Source organism: Garra rufa, chromosome 11 (genome assembly GCF_049309525.1).
Source record: "Garra rufa chromosome 11, GarRuf1.0, whole genome shotgun sequence".
Taxonomy (NCBI): Eukaryota; Metazoa; Chordata; class Actinopteri; order Cypriniformes; family Cyprinidae; genus Garra; species Garra rufa.
In genome coordinates, this window is record NC_133371.1 from 2,749,354 (window position 1) to 2,763,269 (window position 13,916).

The 13,916-nt window shown below is 39.2% G+C and overlaps 1 protein-coding gene across 1 annotated transcript; it reads right to left on the reverse strand.

The window, feature by feature from the left end:
* Window positions 1-494: 494 nt before the first annotated feature.
* Window positions 495-13,671, reverse strand: ehd2b (EH-domain containing 2b). Its single transcript, XM_073850588.1, has 7 exons — window positions 13,357-13,671; window positions 11,983-12,450; window positions 11,261-11,437; window positions 5,638-5,735; window positions 2,868-3,280; window positions 1,936-2,100; window positions 495-1,856 (listed from the first exon to the last, which is right to left on the reverse strand). The coding sequence occupies exons 2-7, from the start codon at window positions 12,201-12,203 to the stop codon at window positions 1,299-1,301; spliced, it is 1,632 nt and encodes a 543-aa protein (XP_073706689.1). The 5' UTR covers window positions 12,204-12,450; window positions 13,357-13,671; the 3' UTR covers window positions 495-1,298.
* Between the last annotated feature and the right edge of the window lie 245 nt (window positions 13,672-13,916).

A 13,916-nucleotide genomic window follows, 5' to 3' on the forward strand; every position in this document is an offset into this window, starting at 1 on the left:
TTTGCAAAAGTAGGTTTTTCAAAAAATGCAAAGTACCCGAAAATGTCGCTTTGTCCGGCGTGAGCCAAGGATTTCAACGGCATAAGACATTTAAGCCTGCGACTTGCAGTTTAGGAGTAATGAGCAATTTCTTACTTTTTATTGCTGTAGTGCCCCACTCAGGCCAATTGGGGCAAGCCTTGGTGACGATGTTGGCGGTGTGAGTACTACCATCCCTCCAAGTTTCAAGTCTCTACAACGTACGGTTTGGTCTGCACAATCAGTTTTACGCGGAGATTGATGATCCTTGGCCATTCTAACAATTACAATAGGGTTTCTGCACTATGCGCTTGAACCCCTTATAACAAAAAGGAAATAAAAACTCAGTATGGGCTAGCTAGGTTGGCATAAAATGTTGGTTTATAGCTTATACAATGTGTTCTTTTTTTCTCTTTCAAAATTTTACATATCAGTGTTATGCTTTTACAGTGCAGTCCTTTTCGACACCAAAAAGGTACAAGTCAAAGGGACTTTATTCAACTCAGTATATTTACTGTGAAACATTGGTTAACTGAAGCAGTCAGTGGAACTGTTTACAGTAGTCAGTAAGAAATCTCCACTTTTTTTGCTTTAACATGTATGACATTGACTTTATATATACTTTGTGACATTCGTTCATAGTATGCATAGAGCTCATTTAATAAAAAAGAAGAAAACAAAACTGATCACATATAAAGCATTTTTGATTTTAAAAGCAAAGGCAGCAACATGCTAGTAAACTGATTTACATGTTTCAAAAACAAAGGTTTTCACTTGCCTCCTCAAGTCTGCTGTCAAAGGAGTTTGAGAGTTTTAAGTGCTTGTCTTGACTTCACATTCTGATTTAGTTGACTACATTAAAAGCATCATGGAAAAGTGTGTAAAGCCAAGTCTACAGATTTCTACACTGAGTGATGAAAATGTCTGTTATCTACAAGAGTTTGTTTCTATCCCTTAGTTCAGGAGCCATTCTAAGTCATGTGTGTAGCATATCTGGATGTGATGTCATATGATTTTACCATCAAGAAAAGAATGGCGACAGATGCAACATTCCTTTCAAATGACTGAGACCAGTCTTTGGTTTATCACAGTGCTCTTTGGCTTCCAGCTGGGAATCTTTGAATTGCTGCATTTGAATCAAGAATACAAAGTAAGACATTAATTGCGTGTTACAAAATGACCAAAATACAGTGAACGGAGATGCACTGCAGCTGCTGTGGAGCTGGACAACATGCAGGAAGTGCAGACAAAAATCAGTGGAAGTCACATTGGCGTATTGTCTAAGCATCAGAGCCTTTTTGCCGGCGTTTGGATGGTGGTACGAGACGGGCAGGCAGCTCGGGGGGCAGGCCGTGACCATCCAGTTTCACTTCAATCAGGTGGCTTGCCAGGGCAAACTCCTCGTCATCCAGCATGCCGTCGCGATCCACATCCGAGAGCTTCCATATGCGGCCCAGCACGGAGTTGGGCAGCCGTGTGCTCACCATCCAATCTTTGGCTTTGGTGCCACTTAGTTTGCCTTCATTTGGCGCTAGGTTGTAGAAGATCTCATCATACTTGGGCTTGTCCTTTGTCACCACCCATTCGTCGTCTTCCTCACCCACCTCGCCATTTTCATCCACAACCTCGCCAAAGGGGTCACCTTCCACAAAGGGTCCAGCACGGGTTCCCAAGAAAGCCCCACCTTGGACCCCAGGTTGGACCCCAGCCTCTATTTCTTCCTGCCTCAGAAGGGGCATGAGTTTGGCAATGTCGGAAGCCAGCAACTCATCCAGCATAGCCATCAGGTTGGGCTTCAGGGCTTTGAACTTGTTGAAGTCATGTGCCAATAGTTGCTCCTAAGGAAAGTGAAGAAACTCTTTCAAGCAACAGAAATGGCATTTTAACCTCAAAAGAAGGATTAGGTGGTTCACTTACCTGCATCTTGGCACAGTCAGGAAAGTCTCCAGGAGAGATGTGATGCTGTAGCTGAATCTTGGAGAAGATGACCGGGAGCTGGTAGATCAGGTTCTTCTTTTTATTGTCCTTCCTGAAGACAGATGGCATCTCTTGCTTCAAGTAACTGATGATATGGGCATGTACCTATGATTGAAGAACACGTTTTATCATTGTACTCACACAAAATAAGTGTTATTCAATATATCATCTATTGTGTTCCACAGAACAGGTTTGGAATGATTTAAAGGATTAGTTCACTTTCAGAACAAAAATGTACAGATAATGTACTCACCCCTTGTCATCAAAGATGTTCATGTCTTTCTTTCTTCAGTCTTAAAGAAATTATGTTTTTTGAGGAAAACAGTTCAGGATTTCTCTCTATATAATGGACTTCTATGGTATGGAGTTTGAACTTTCAAAATGCAGCTTAAATTTAGCTTCAAAGGGCTCTAAATGATCCCAGCCGAGGAAGAAGGGTCTTATCTAGTGAAATGATCTGTTATTTTCTAAAAACATTTACAATTTATATACTTTTTAATCTCTACACAGAGTACACACAGATCTAGACAAGATGAGCATTTGAAGTTTAAAAGTATATAAATTGTAATTTTTTAAAGAAAACAACCAATCGTTTTGCTAGATAAGACCCTTCTTTCCTCGGCTGGGATCGTTTCGAGCCATTTGAAACTGCATTTTGTAAGTTCAAACTCGGGGGCACCATAGAAGTTCATTATATGGAGAGAAATCCTGAAATGTTTTCCTCAAAAAACATAATTTCCTTACGACTGAGAAAAGAAAGACATGAACATCTTGGATGACAAGGGTGTGAGTACATTTATCTGTAAATTTTTGTTCTGAAAGTGAACTAGTCCTTTATAAGTTCCAAAAAAGTTACTGTCATATTAACGTACCCTCACAAGACGAGCCCTCTTGACCAAGTCATTAAGTTTGCGCAGGGCTGCGTTGCGTGGCAGATTCTGGATATCAGCAAACAGGTCTTCCTCCTCCAACTCAAACAGCTTGCGGTTGTCAGAAACCATAAGAGGTTCAGACCAGAAGGACCCGATGTACACTCTCAGAACCTCAGGAGTACCAAACACTTTCCCTAGAGACCACATTAAAGCTCCATACACCCGCATGAGCTGCTGGGTGTCGACCATATCAGCCTTGTTCAGCACAACACGGAGTTTGTCTTCATTGCCTTTTAGGGCCCCAATGGCCTCTGAGAATTCATCCGAGATCTCTAACTTGTGGGCATCAAAGAGAAGGATGATCCGATCCACACGCTCAGCAAACCAGCGGAGAACTGCTGGAAAGTCATATCCTGTAAAATGAAAGAATAGGTAGAACACAATCAATAAACTAAACAAAACAGAAGATTGTGGTGATCAAACCCACCACCTATGATTTGATTTGAAGCAAGGAAGTGTTTGAAAATCTGAAAAAAGGTCAACTTAAAGTGCCAATTAAATCAAAATGGAAGTTTTTTGGCTTTTAGTATGAATATGATAGCCTTAACAAATAAACACAAGCATTGACTAGAGTGGCTGCAATCAGCTTCACAGACTTGTGCAGTAGAAATAATGGATTATCCAAGCTTCAAAGAAATCCCCTTATTCAAGCACTGTGTAGTCACATATGAGGTGTTTTTTGAGGTATGTGTGAGAGATGCAAGGTGAACTGTAAATGCCGAAAGGCCGTTTTTCATTGCAGTTTTGCGAAAAATTCCTTTTTCCAATTGCCTGAATCTAACTGTTTTACTGTTTATTGCACGTTGTTATTGTCCTCGTTATTTCCCTATAGCGGAAAATGAACCAGTAGTCTCACCAGTAGGCTTACTTCCACGCTGAAGAAAAAGGTGGATAGACCTAGACATGTAGAACATACAGTATGTGCGTTTTGTGCGGGCTACTACCCAAACTCTATTGACTCAGATTAAACAGAGTACACATTTGCATGGCAGAGCTAGACAAGACGAGCATTTGAGGTTATTTTTTTATAAAATGACCAATCGTTTCGCTAGATAAGACCCTTATTCCTCGGCTGGGATTGTTTAGAGCCCTTTGAAGCTGCATTGAAACTACAATTTGGACATTCAAACTCACGGGCACCACTGAAGTCCACTATATGGAGATAATTCCTGAAATGTTTTCTGACTGAAGAAAGAAATGCATGAACTTCTTGGATGACAAAGGGGTGAGTACATTATCTGTACATTTTTGTTCTGAAAGTGAACTAACCCTTCAAGGAACCAGTTATGAATCAGTTATTTGAACCGATTCATTGAGCCAAACTGTCCGAAAGAAATACTTTGTGGAAATATATCAGACTTTGCATTACTATAAAGATTTCAGCTCAATTCAACTTGCTAATCAAAGTGTTCCATGATGAAAAAAAACAGCATATGCTGGTTAGGTAGGTTTTGATTCTGGTTTATGCTGGTCCTTTGCTGGTTCATGCTGGTCCTTTTGCTGGTTTAAGTTGGGCCTTGTCCAGCTAGGACCAGAATAAACCAGCATAAACCAGCTAAGGACCAGCTTAAACCAGCATCAAAACATACCTAACCAGCATTCCAGCAACAAAATTACCTAACCAGCATATGCAGTTTTTTTCACCAGGCAAGTGTGTTGGAGTAGGGCTGGAACTGAAGTCTGCAGGATTGTAGCTCTCCAGAAGCAGAGTTGGAGATCCTGTACAGCCTTAGAACTCATGGTAGGCCTCTATTGAAAGGTTTGTGTGGGGATAGCCAACCTTACTCCTGGAGGTCTACCTTCCTGCACACTTCAGTTCCAACTCTGCTCCAACAAACCTGTCTGTAACTTTAAAGCAATCCTGTACACCTTAATTAGCTGGTTCAGGTTTTTTTTTTTTTTAAATCAGGGTTGGAGCTAAATTCCCTCAAGCAACAGAGTTGGCTACTCCTGTTGGACTGTAATTCTGCAACCCAGCTCTTGTAATCTGTTTTCAATGTGCAAATGTTGTGTGAACAATATATGCCAAAATATTTCTGACAGTAGTTGAATCCTCCAGACCCTCCTACATCCCCTTAATACATGTCATGCCTTCACATTCCTTCCCTTTCCTCTCCCAGTCACACCTTAATGGCTCACTTTCCCATTTTGTGCGTCACTTCAATTTCTTAAAAAAATATGTGAGGAAAAGCAGACATCCACCAGAGAGGTGCATGATCACTGATAAGCTAAGATTACCTAATGATGTTCTCTGTGGGAGAGCCTGGAGATTGATCATCTGGTATTTACTTTGAAACATAACTCAGATCAGTATTATCCTTTTTATTTACGTCAGTTAATACCCAATTCTTATGCTGATGATACACTGGGCAACTTTTTGAGCAATGTTGCCGGGCAACTTTGGCAAATGGTGCCGTCAATCGGCAGCCAGGTGCGACACAGGGCCCACAACTGATCTAAATTATCCAGATAGAAATGTGTTACCCATTCTCAATGGGAAAGTGTCCAAGCAACATTACGTAAAAAAAGTTGCCCGATAAAATTGCTCAAAAAGTTGCCCCGTGTATCATCAGCCTTACAGTTTCTCTAGGGGGTCTTAATACAGTTTTAAAACTTTACCAGTAGAAATAGTTTGAAAGACGCATTGTGGAGTAAGGTTAAAAATAAAATACTTCCAAACCCCTCTCCCTATTTTTTTCAGCCAGCTTACCTCGACTCACTCTCTGTTTAGCACCAGAAAGGATTCCCGGGGTGTCAATGATGCTGATACTCTCCAGCACCTGGTTGGGCATCTGAGCACACTGGAATCTGTCAGAGACAAAGATGAAGTTTAAACAGATTTCATATTGCATTCAATTATAGAATCAAACTTCCATAAGTTCCATTATTCGTCTTGGTTGAATAGTTAAAAATAAAGGTGCTTCACAATGCCATAAAAGAAACTTTTTTGTCTAAATGGTTCCATAAAGGACCTTTAACATCTTTCATAAAAGGATTTTTGTGGCGAAAGACGGTTCTTCAGATTATAAAAATGTAAGAAAGAAATGGTTCTTTATAGAACCTTTGACTGAATGGTTCTTTGTGGAACCAAAAACGGTTCTTCTATGGCCTTCGCTGTGAAGAACCTTTTAAAGCATATTTTATCCATGATTTTCCAGCTGCTTTAAGCTACACTCACCCAAATATATTTGGGCACTCAAGCTACATTGTTTTAAAGAAAGACAGTACAAGTGTGTGAACTTGAGGGGATTTTCATACAGCCACTAAAACATGTATTTAATAAAATACTTTAATACTGCATTTTTAAATAATAATACAACATTATAAGTAACAAATGTTGTCTAAAAACTCTTTAAAGCCACTGTATCAGGGGCGTTTCCTTTGAGGAAGCAAGGGAGGCAGTGCCTCCTCAAAATTTTTGAAAAAAAAAAAAAAAAGTCGTTTTACACACTGCTTTGATTTTTTGTCTCATTTCCAGCCAAAATATCTAAAAATTCTTAAATCAAGAAGGATTTTCTAGATGAGTAAAATTTCTTTTCTTGTTTTCAGAAAAAAAAAAAAAACTATTTAAAATTAAGTGAGTTTTGCTTAGAACAAGCAAACTAATCTGCCAATGGGGTAAGCAAAAAAAAAAAAAAAAAATCGTATTGCAAACAGAAAACAAGATTATTGTTCTTACCCCCATTGGCAGATTATTTCGCTTGTTTCAAGCAAACACACACTTAATTTTTACTTGTTTTTTCTGACAACAAGACAATAATTGTTACTCTTCTGAAAATCCTTCTCGATTTAAGAATTTTTAGATATTTTGGCTAGAAACAAGACAAAAAATCTAAGTAAGAAAAGTATTTTTTGCAGTGCAAAAATATGTTAAAAAGTGCCTAAATCAAACGTTTTTCTAAAAAAAAAACATTGTCTAACAGCAACACCAGCAGGTAAAATTACACACGGAGTCCGTGTCTCTTTCGCCTCCTCTGTGCCCATTAAGTTTTAGCAGACGCCCTAAAGAATGCAGTGAATTTGCTGGAGGGTTATTGAGAATCCACCACAATAGGATTGGATATATGACTGGTTATGCTTAACTGTGATTGCTTCATACAAGAAATCCTGTCTCTTGTGTTCGTGCACGTTCTGCATTCAGAAATCAGTCTGAATAAACAATATAATGGTGTTAAAGGAGTAGTTCACTTCCAGAAACAAAAATTTACAAATAATGTACTCACCCCCTCGTCATCCAAGATGTTCATGTCTTTCTTTCTTCAGTTCTAAATAATTTTTTTTTTTTTTTTTTTTTTTTGAGGAAAACATTTCAGGGTTCCTCTCCAAACAGTGGAATTCTATGGTGCCCCCGAGTTTGAACTTCCAAAATGCAGTTTAATTCCAGCTTCAAAGGGCTCTAAATGATCCCAGCCAAGGAAGAAGGGTCTTATCTAGCGAAACGACTAGTTATTTTCTAAAAAAAAAAAAAAAAATTAGATGGGAGTTTTTTGACATACCCTAACTGTCTTGAACTGGAAAAAAAGGTTCATGCAGATCTAGACAAGACAAGCGTTTGAGGTTATATAAAAAGTCTTTTTTTATATATATATAAAATAACCGATTGTTTCACTAGATAAGACCCTTCATCATTGGCTCATTTAGAGCCCTTTGAAGCTGCATTTAAACTGTATTTTAGAAGTTCAAACTCGGGGGCACCATAGAAGTCCATTACATGGAGAGGCATCCTGAAATGTTTTCCTCAAAAAATATAATTTCTTTACGACTGAAGAAAGAATCTTGGATGACAAGGAGGTAAGTAATTTATCTGTACATTTTTGTTCTGGAAGTGAACCAATACTGTAATGGGAAGACTTACTCACACACTATAACACTTTAAGTCAAGTCAAAATAAAACTTAAAATGGCATGAAAATCCGTGGGAGTTTTTTAGTGAGTAATCAGCTTGGTGAAATTTAAGCTGAATCTATGTCTGTAAGCAATATTTACCAAGCTTTGTTTTTTTCTGATTGTGTAAGTAATGTTTATGTAAGCAAGAAAATGTGACTGGGACATGAATTTACATTTGATTAAAAAAATGAACTCCACCGCACACAACTATGTGCATGTGTCATGCTATGCACACAACAGTTGCAACAAGATTCCTTAAAAGGGCACAACTATGAAACATTCAGGAGCTCTTTAGTAAAAATCACTCTCCCCTGAGAAAAGCTTAAAAAATGACCCATTACTTCTATCACAGCTGTTGTGTGTGATCTAAGAAGCAGACTTCCAACGTCACTCCTCCCAGGCCGATCCATTGTGTGGAAGAGGTGCTTGAAACACACAGGGCTTCCTGAGGGAAAATGACCAGCGCTGCCAAAATCAAACAATACTTGCCACTAATGATCTGCGGCATAGAAAAACATGCTTTCTTCCTGCTTTAAATGAGTTTAACGAGTGGACTGCTTCCCTGGGCAGGAAGTAGGAGAAAAGAAGTTCTCAAAACATGTTTGCAAAAATACACCCAAAGAGACTGGGGGAAAGCTCCATCTGATAAAAGCTCCCTGGCGCTCAAAACAGTGCCCTCTCTGGTGATGACAAATAACTACAAGCTAATTATGTTGAAACTCTTTTGGCAAGGCTAATGAGAGGACTGAGGTATTCAGATGACCTGGACTTGAACTAGAGTTTACTTTCCTCCCACTGTTTGGCTACTGCCTGGTATTTTAATTCCAGGCGTTGATCTACCTACCTCTTCATTCATCAAATTAATACTGTTCATTCAAAGGATTTAAAGTCTGTTCTAATTATTAACACCAATGTTTTGTCCAGATCTAGTCATTAATCAAAAAATATTTAAAATGCAATTTGTACATGCAAAGATATAAACCTCTTCGATGATAAGCTTGTTTTTATTTTCTGTTGAGAAAATTGTGGAAGCTCGTTTCCGCCACTGAATTTAAAAAAAAATAATAATAATTACAACTTTGTATCTTACAATTCTGACTTTCTGATTTAAAGTCCAGTTGAGATATAAAGTCCAGTTCTGAGGAGAAAAAAATAGACTAATATGTTCACAGAATTGCGAGTTTATATGACACACTTTAGACTTCATTTCTCAGAATTGCGAGCTTATATCTTGCAATTCTGACTTTATAACTCGCAATTGTGAGTTTATATCTCACAATTCTAAGAAAAAAAGTCAGAATTGCGAGTTTGTATTATGCAATTCTGACTTTTTTTCTCGCAATTGCAGATTTGTATCTCGCAATTCCGACTTTTTTCTTACAATTGCGATTTTGTATCTCGTAAATCTGACATTTTTTCTCACAAACTGGGACTTCTATCTCGCAATTCAGATTTTTTTCTTACAATTGCGGATTTGTATCTCGCAATTCCGACTTTTTTCTCACAATTGCGAGTTTGTATCTCACAATTCTGACTTTTTTCTCATAATTCTGACTTTTTTCGCAATTGCGAGTTTGTATCTCACAATTTTCACTTTCTTTCTTAGAATTGTGAGATATAAACTCGCATTTGTGAGTTATAAAGTCCAGTTCTGAGGAGAAAAAAAATAGCCTGCCATTTTCACAGAATTGTTTATATCTCACAATTCTGACTTAATATCTTGCAATTGCGAGTTTATATCACTCAATTGTGACTTTATTTCTCAGAATTGCGAGTTTATATCTCACAATTCCGACTTTATAACTCGCAATTGTAAGTTTATATCTCACAATTCTGAGAATAAAAGTCAGAATTGTGAGATAAGTCGCAATAACCTTTTTTTAATTTTTTATTTAGTGGCGAAAACGGGCTTCCATAGAAAATGTCAGTGATATAATAAAGAAAAAAGTGGCCAAGGATCAGCAATCTCCACATAAAACTGATCGTGCAGACCAAATCGTAAGTCGTAGAGACTTGAAAATTGGAGGGATGGTGGTACTCACACTGTCTACAGTGTCACCAAGGCTCACCCCAATCGGCCTGATGGGGGCACTTCAGCGATCAAAATCATATGAAATCGCCTCAAGTGTCTTATGTCATTGGAATCCTTGGCTCACGCTGGACAAAACTCATGCATTGGATTCTTCTGTCACCCTTAATTTTTTGTGTATTTTGCATTTTTTTTAAAAAACCCTACTTTTGCGTACTAGTCCTAGGTTTTTCCACCAGTGCAGGAAGATTCTCTGAAGAGTAAATATCAATAATTATCCAAAAAAAACTTGAACTTTTGACTCTCTGTTGCAAAGGGACGGTAAAACGTTCAAAAGGGGCAGAGCTGCCTTTACTAAAATGGCTATAACTTTTGAACAGAATGAGATATCTTCACAAAACTCAAGAGCCTGTAAGCTGAATCTAAGGTCACAAAAAAAAGGTATGGAACTTGGCTACCTTGTGGCGATATAAGGGGAAAAAAACTTAAAAAAACGGCCATAACTATGCAACCATTTGTCCTATAGACGTGAAAATTGGTACGCACGGTCTTGGTCCAAAGTACCACAAGTATCTAGAAGGACATTTGTGTATCTCAAAACTACTTCACTGCTTTTAAATATTTGAAAAATGTTTGTCCACCAAATCAAAGCCATGTGGTGGCAACAACATGCAGAAAATAAAACATATATCAGGAAATTACATCATACAGACTCCAACAGACTCTCATTACTGTATAAAATATGACAAGGTAGGAATTGTATTCAAAGTGTAAGAAAAATATGTTATTACTTTTAGCTACAGTAAGTTGTTACATCACAACTTTAAACTGAGGTCTGTTAACTTTGGTGCATAGCCTATTATTTGCATTACGAATGCTACCTTAAATCATGACGCTCTTTTTCTCTTTCATAAAATTAGTAAGCAACCACACAAACACCTTAGCAATCCCACTGGAATGTCCTGGGAACCACCCATTACACTCCAGCATAGTGTGAAGCCCCATTCACACTATCTTCAGAAAATGCAAAACTTGATTGCAAAATTTGATTATGTAAAGACAAACTTTGAAACAAGGTCTTCTCTATAACCTCTGGTGGACTCTGACTCTTCTAAATCATCATGCATGCACTTTCTGCTTCAGGCACATTAGCGCTCATTGCCCTCTCTTGTGATATCTCCCCCTTCCACAAGTTTTCCACAAACAAGGAAAGTCCCTCCTACCTTAGAAATTTGGCACGGATGCTTGAAATTCCGTAGAGCAAAAACTAACACACTGTTACTCTGTTATCTTCTCTGCGTGCCCAGAGTAATCAGACGGATCAGTCGACACATTCTTTCACACAACCCAGCCTCATTTCTCAAGTCGTGTCGTACATAGCGGCTCAGTGTAACATCTGCCTCTATGACTATATTCACCTGTTGAGGAAGGTGTTTCCAAATGGGTTGAGCTTGCGGAAGGGTTTGTTGGGATCCACTATGAGGGCGTTTCCAGGAATGATCCCCTCTACGTCTCCATGCATGATGGCGGTGAAGCAGTCGGTGGTGGGCTCCGGCCCTATGCGACTCCCTGGGACGTCCTGTTCCAGCAGATACCTGTGTTGACAGGACAAAGCCATGGTTACTGTGTTGACATGATAGCCTTTTAATAACCTTGTGGTTGTCATTCTGCGTCATCTACTAGAACAAACAAAACCCTGTGGGACAGTTCGGTGTAAGTTCAGCAAAATGTATTTCCATTCAGTAAATGATCTAAAACCAATCCTTGAGTTCAAACTAATGTTATATAGGCAGAAAATAAACGCACAGTGAGCCCTTAAGATCACTAATATCTCCATCCAGGGCCACACTCTTAAAAATAAAGGTGCTTCACGATGCCATAGAAGAACCTTTTTTTTGTCTAAATGGTTCCATAAAGAACCTTTAACATCTGAAGGCGGCCACAGAAGGTTCTTCAGATTCTAAAAAGGTAAGAAAGAGATGGTTCTTTAAAGAACCTTTGACTGAATGGTTCTTTATGGAACCAAAAATAGTTCTATGGAATCGTTGTGAAGAACCTTTTAAAGCACCTTTACTTTTAAGAGTGCATGACCACATAGACGCTTCTGTATTCAGAAAAGCCCTAGTGAACTGGGTCTTACTTGATGAAGGTAGTCTTTCCTGTGGAGTACTGCCCAACCACGAGCACCATGGGTTTGTTGTCAAAGTCGGCGTCCTCCAGACTCGGCGAGTGGAAGTCATGGAAGCCGTAGTACTGCTCCAAGGGCAGGAGTTTCTTTCGATAGAGTGATTTGAGGCCCTCGGTCACTGTCCTGATCACCTCAGGGGCCTTCTTGACATTCTTGCGTCCCCAGCGTGACATCTTTGACTTGCGGGAGTATTCAAAGCTTCCTTTGCAGCTGATTTATGACTGTGTTTTGCACTGTTTACGTGTCCTCTGGGACTGTGAAGACTCTTCTCGTGCTTACAGTATTTATAAAATGTACCCAAATATTCTGCCTCGAAGGTTTACAGCGGTTAAGGGACGTTTGCTGAGTAATAAAGCAAACTATAGTATACAATGCTATATAATCGTTAAACTCCGGGTTTCCTCTGTTGACTTTTTTTGCCTGAAAAACATAAAAAGGGTTGAAGATTATATACTGTAGGTGGCCTTGCTCACATTAAAATGCGTAGCTTTTCCTTTTACCTTCACATAAAGAATTTAAAGAGAGGTTTTCAGCCTACAGGGAAAGTAGAGTGCATTGTCCATGCATGTCCCTGGAAAAAGTTGGTGCTCATTTTGGAAGCACTTAAACACACACCCAAACTCGGGGTGCACAAACACACATTCATAACTTATTTCCGTATATTGAAAAGAGTGAGCCATGTTTTCCAGCAGCGGCTGACAGTGGAAAGTTAAATGGGTGAGGGATTACGGTGTGTAAAGGGATGAATACCCCAGTGATGCATCAAGCAAGCACATTCAGTAGCTTTTGTTGAATCCTGACAGGATTTCGCAGTAATTCCATAATGAGCCTTTGGCTCAAAGTAGAGTCAAAACACTCCCTACTAAGGCGTCATGCTCATGAGGAGGACTTATTCTGAAACAAAATGGAGTCTTTATTAACAACTGAAACGTAACTAGTTATGTTGTAATGAAAGTTCAACTTTTGCACAAATGCCTTGGCAAAAGCATTTGATTTGGGATTTGATTTTATGTAATAGGACTCACATGTTGCGCAGAAGAGGGAAAATACCTTGTGGCATCCTTCACCACAATTGCAACACAGACAGTTGACTTCTTTTAGAGAAGCCTTGAGCTTCAGTTAATTTCCATTAGTATTTCAGAAGCAGAACACTGTGTGCCAATATTCAGAGGAAAGGCCAGAGGCATTTACTCCTTAGTTTAGTCCTTTTCTTTGACTCATTGATACATGCATCAACGGCTCTGAACTTTCAGAAGCTAGATTTAATCAGAACACAATTTAAAAAGTAACAGTACACTCCAAAAAGTTCAAGCTTTGTCCTCTTACCTGGACTTGAAGAGATGATGAGCCTTAACCACCAGCCCTGGAGGTGTTTCTACACGTGACGGTGTACCTTAGAAGAACAATCTTTGTCCAAGGCACCCAAGTAGCACCAAGTCAAACGTTTCAAGTGATGTTTCTTGTATTTCAGCTTGATCTGCCTGTGCTTCTGACTCCTCTAGCAAAATCAGCTCTAAGGCATGCACACAAGTACTGCCTCTTTCCCTGCCTACGTTTCTCTCTCTGCACTTCAAACACTGCCTGACGCAGAAGCAGAGGAGAGAGCCCTGGACGGCTGGTGGGTTTTAGATGAGTGATGACAATGGGTTTAAACCAGGGTGGGGACGGGGAGTGAGGGGGCGCATCGAGAATTGAGGTGGAGCCAAGCGTTTTATAGGGAGTCGTTCATTTACATAAAGTACTGCCTGCAAACGGGAGGGTGTGGCGGTGCTTGTCTTTCAGCGGATGAGGCACCATGGGGCAGCATACTGTATTCTATTATTTCTCCTGCTTTTTGTTTGATCTAAGAGATCTGTTTGCAGAGCAGATGTTCACGTGACTCATGA

Excerpts from the sequence above, each read along its gene's own strand:
- ehd2b (XM_073850588.1), bottom strand. The coding sequence starts at position 12,203 with ATGTCACGCTGGGGACGCAAGAATGTCAAGAAGGCCCCTGAGGTGATC. Across the intron at positions 11,438-11,982 it reads GGAAAGACTACCTTCATCAA|GTATCTGCTGGAACAGGACG; the intron begins GTAAGACCCAGT and ends CTGTCAACACAG. Across the intron at positions 5,736-11,260 it reads GGAAACACCTTCCTCAACAG|ATTCCAGTGTGCTCAGATGC; the intron begins GTGAATATAGTC and ends TGTCTCTGACAG.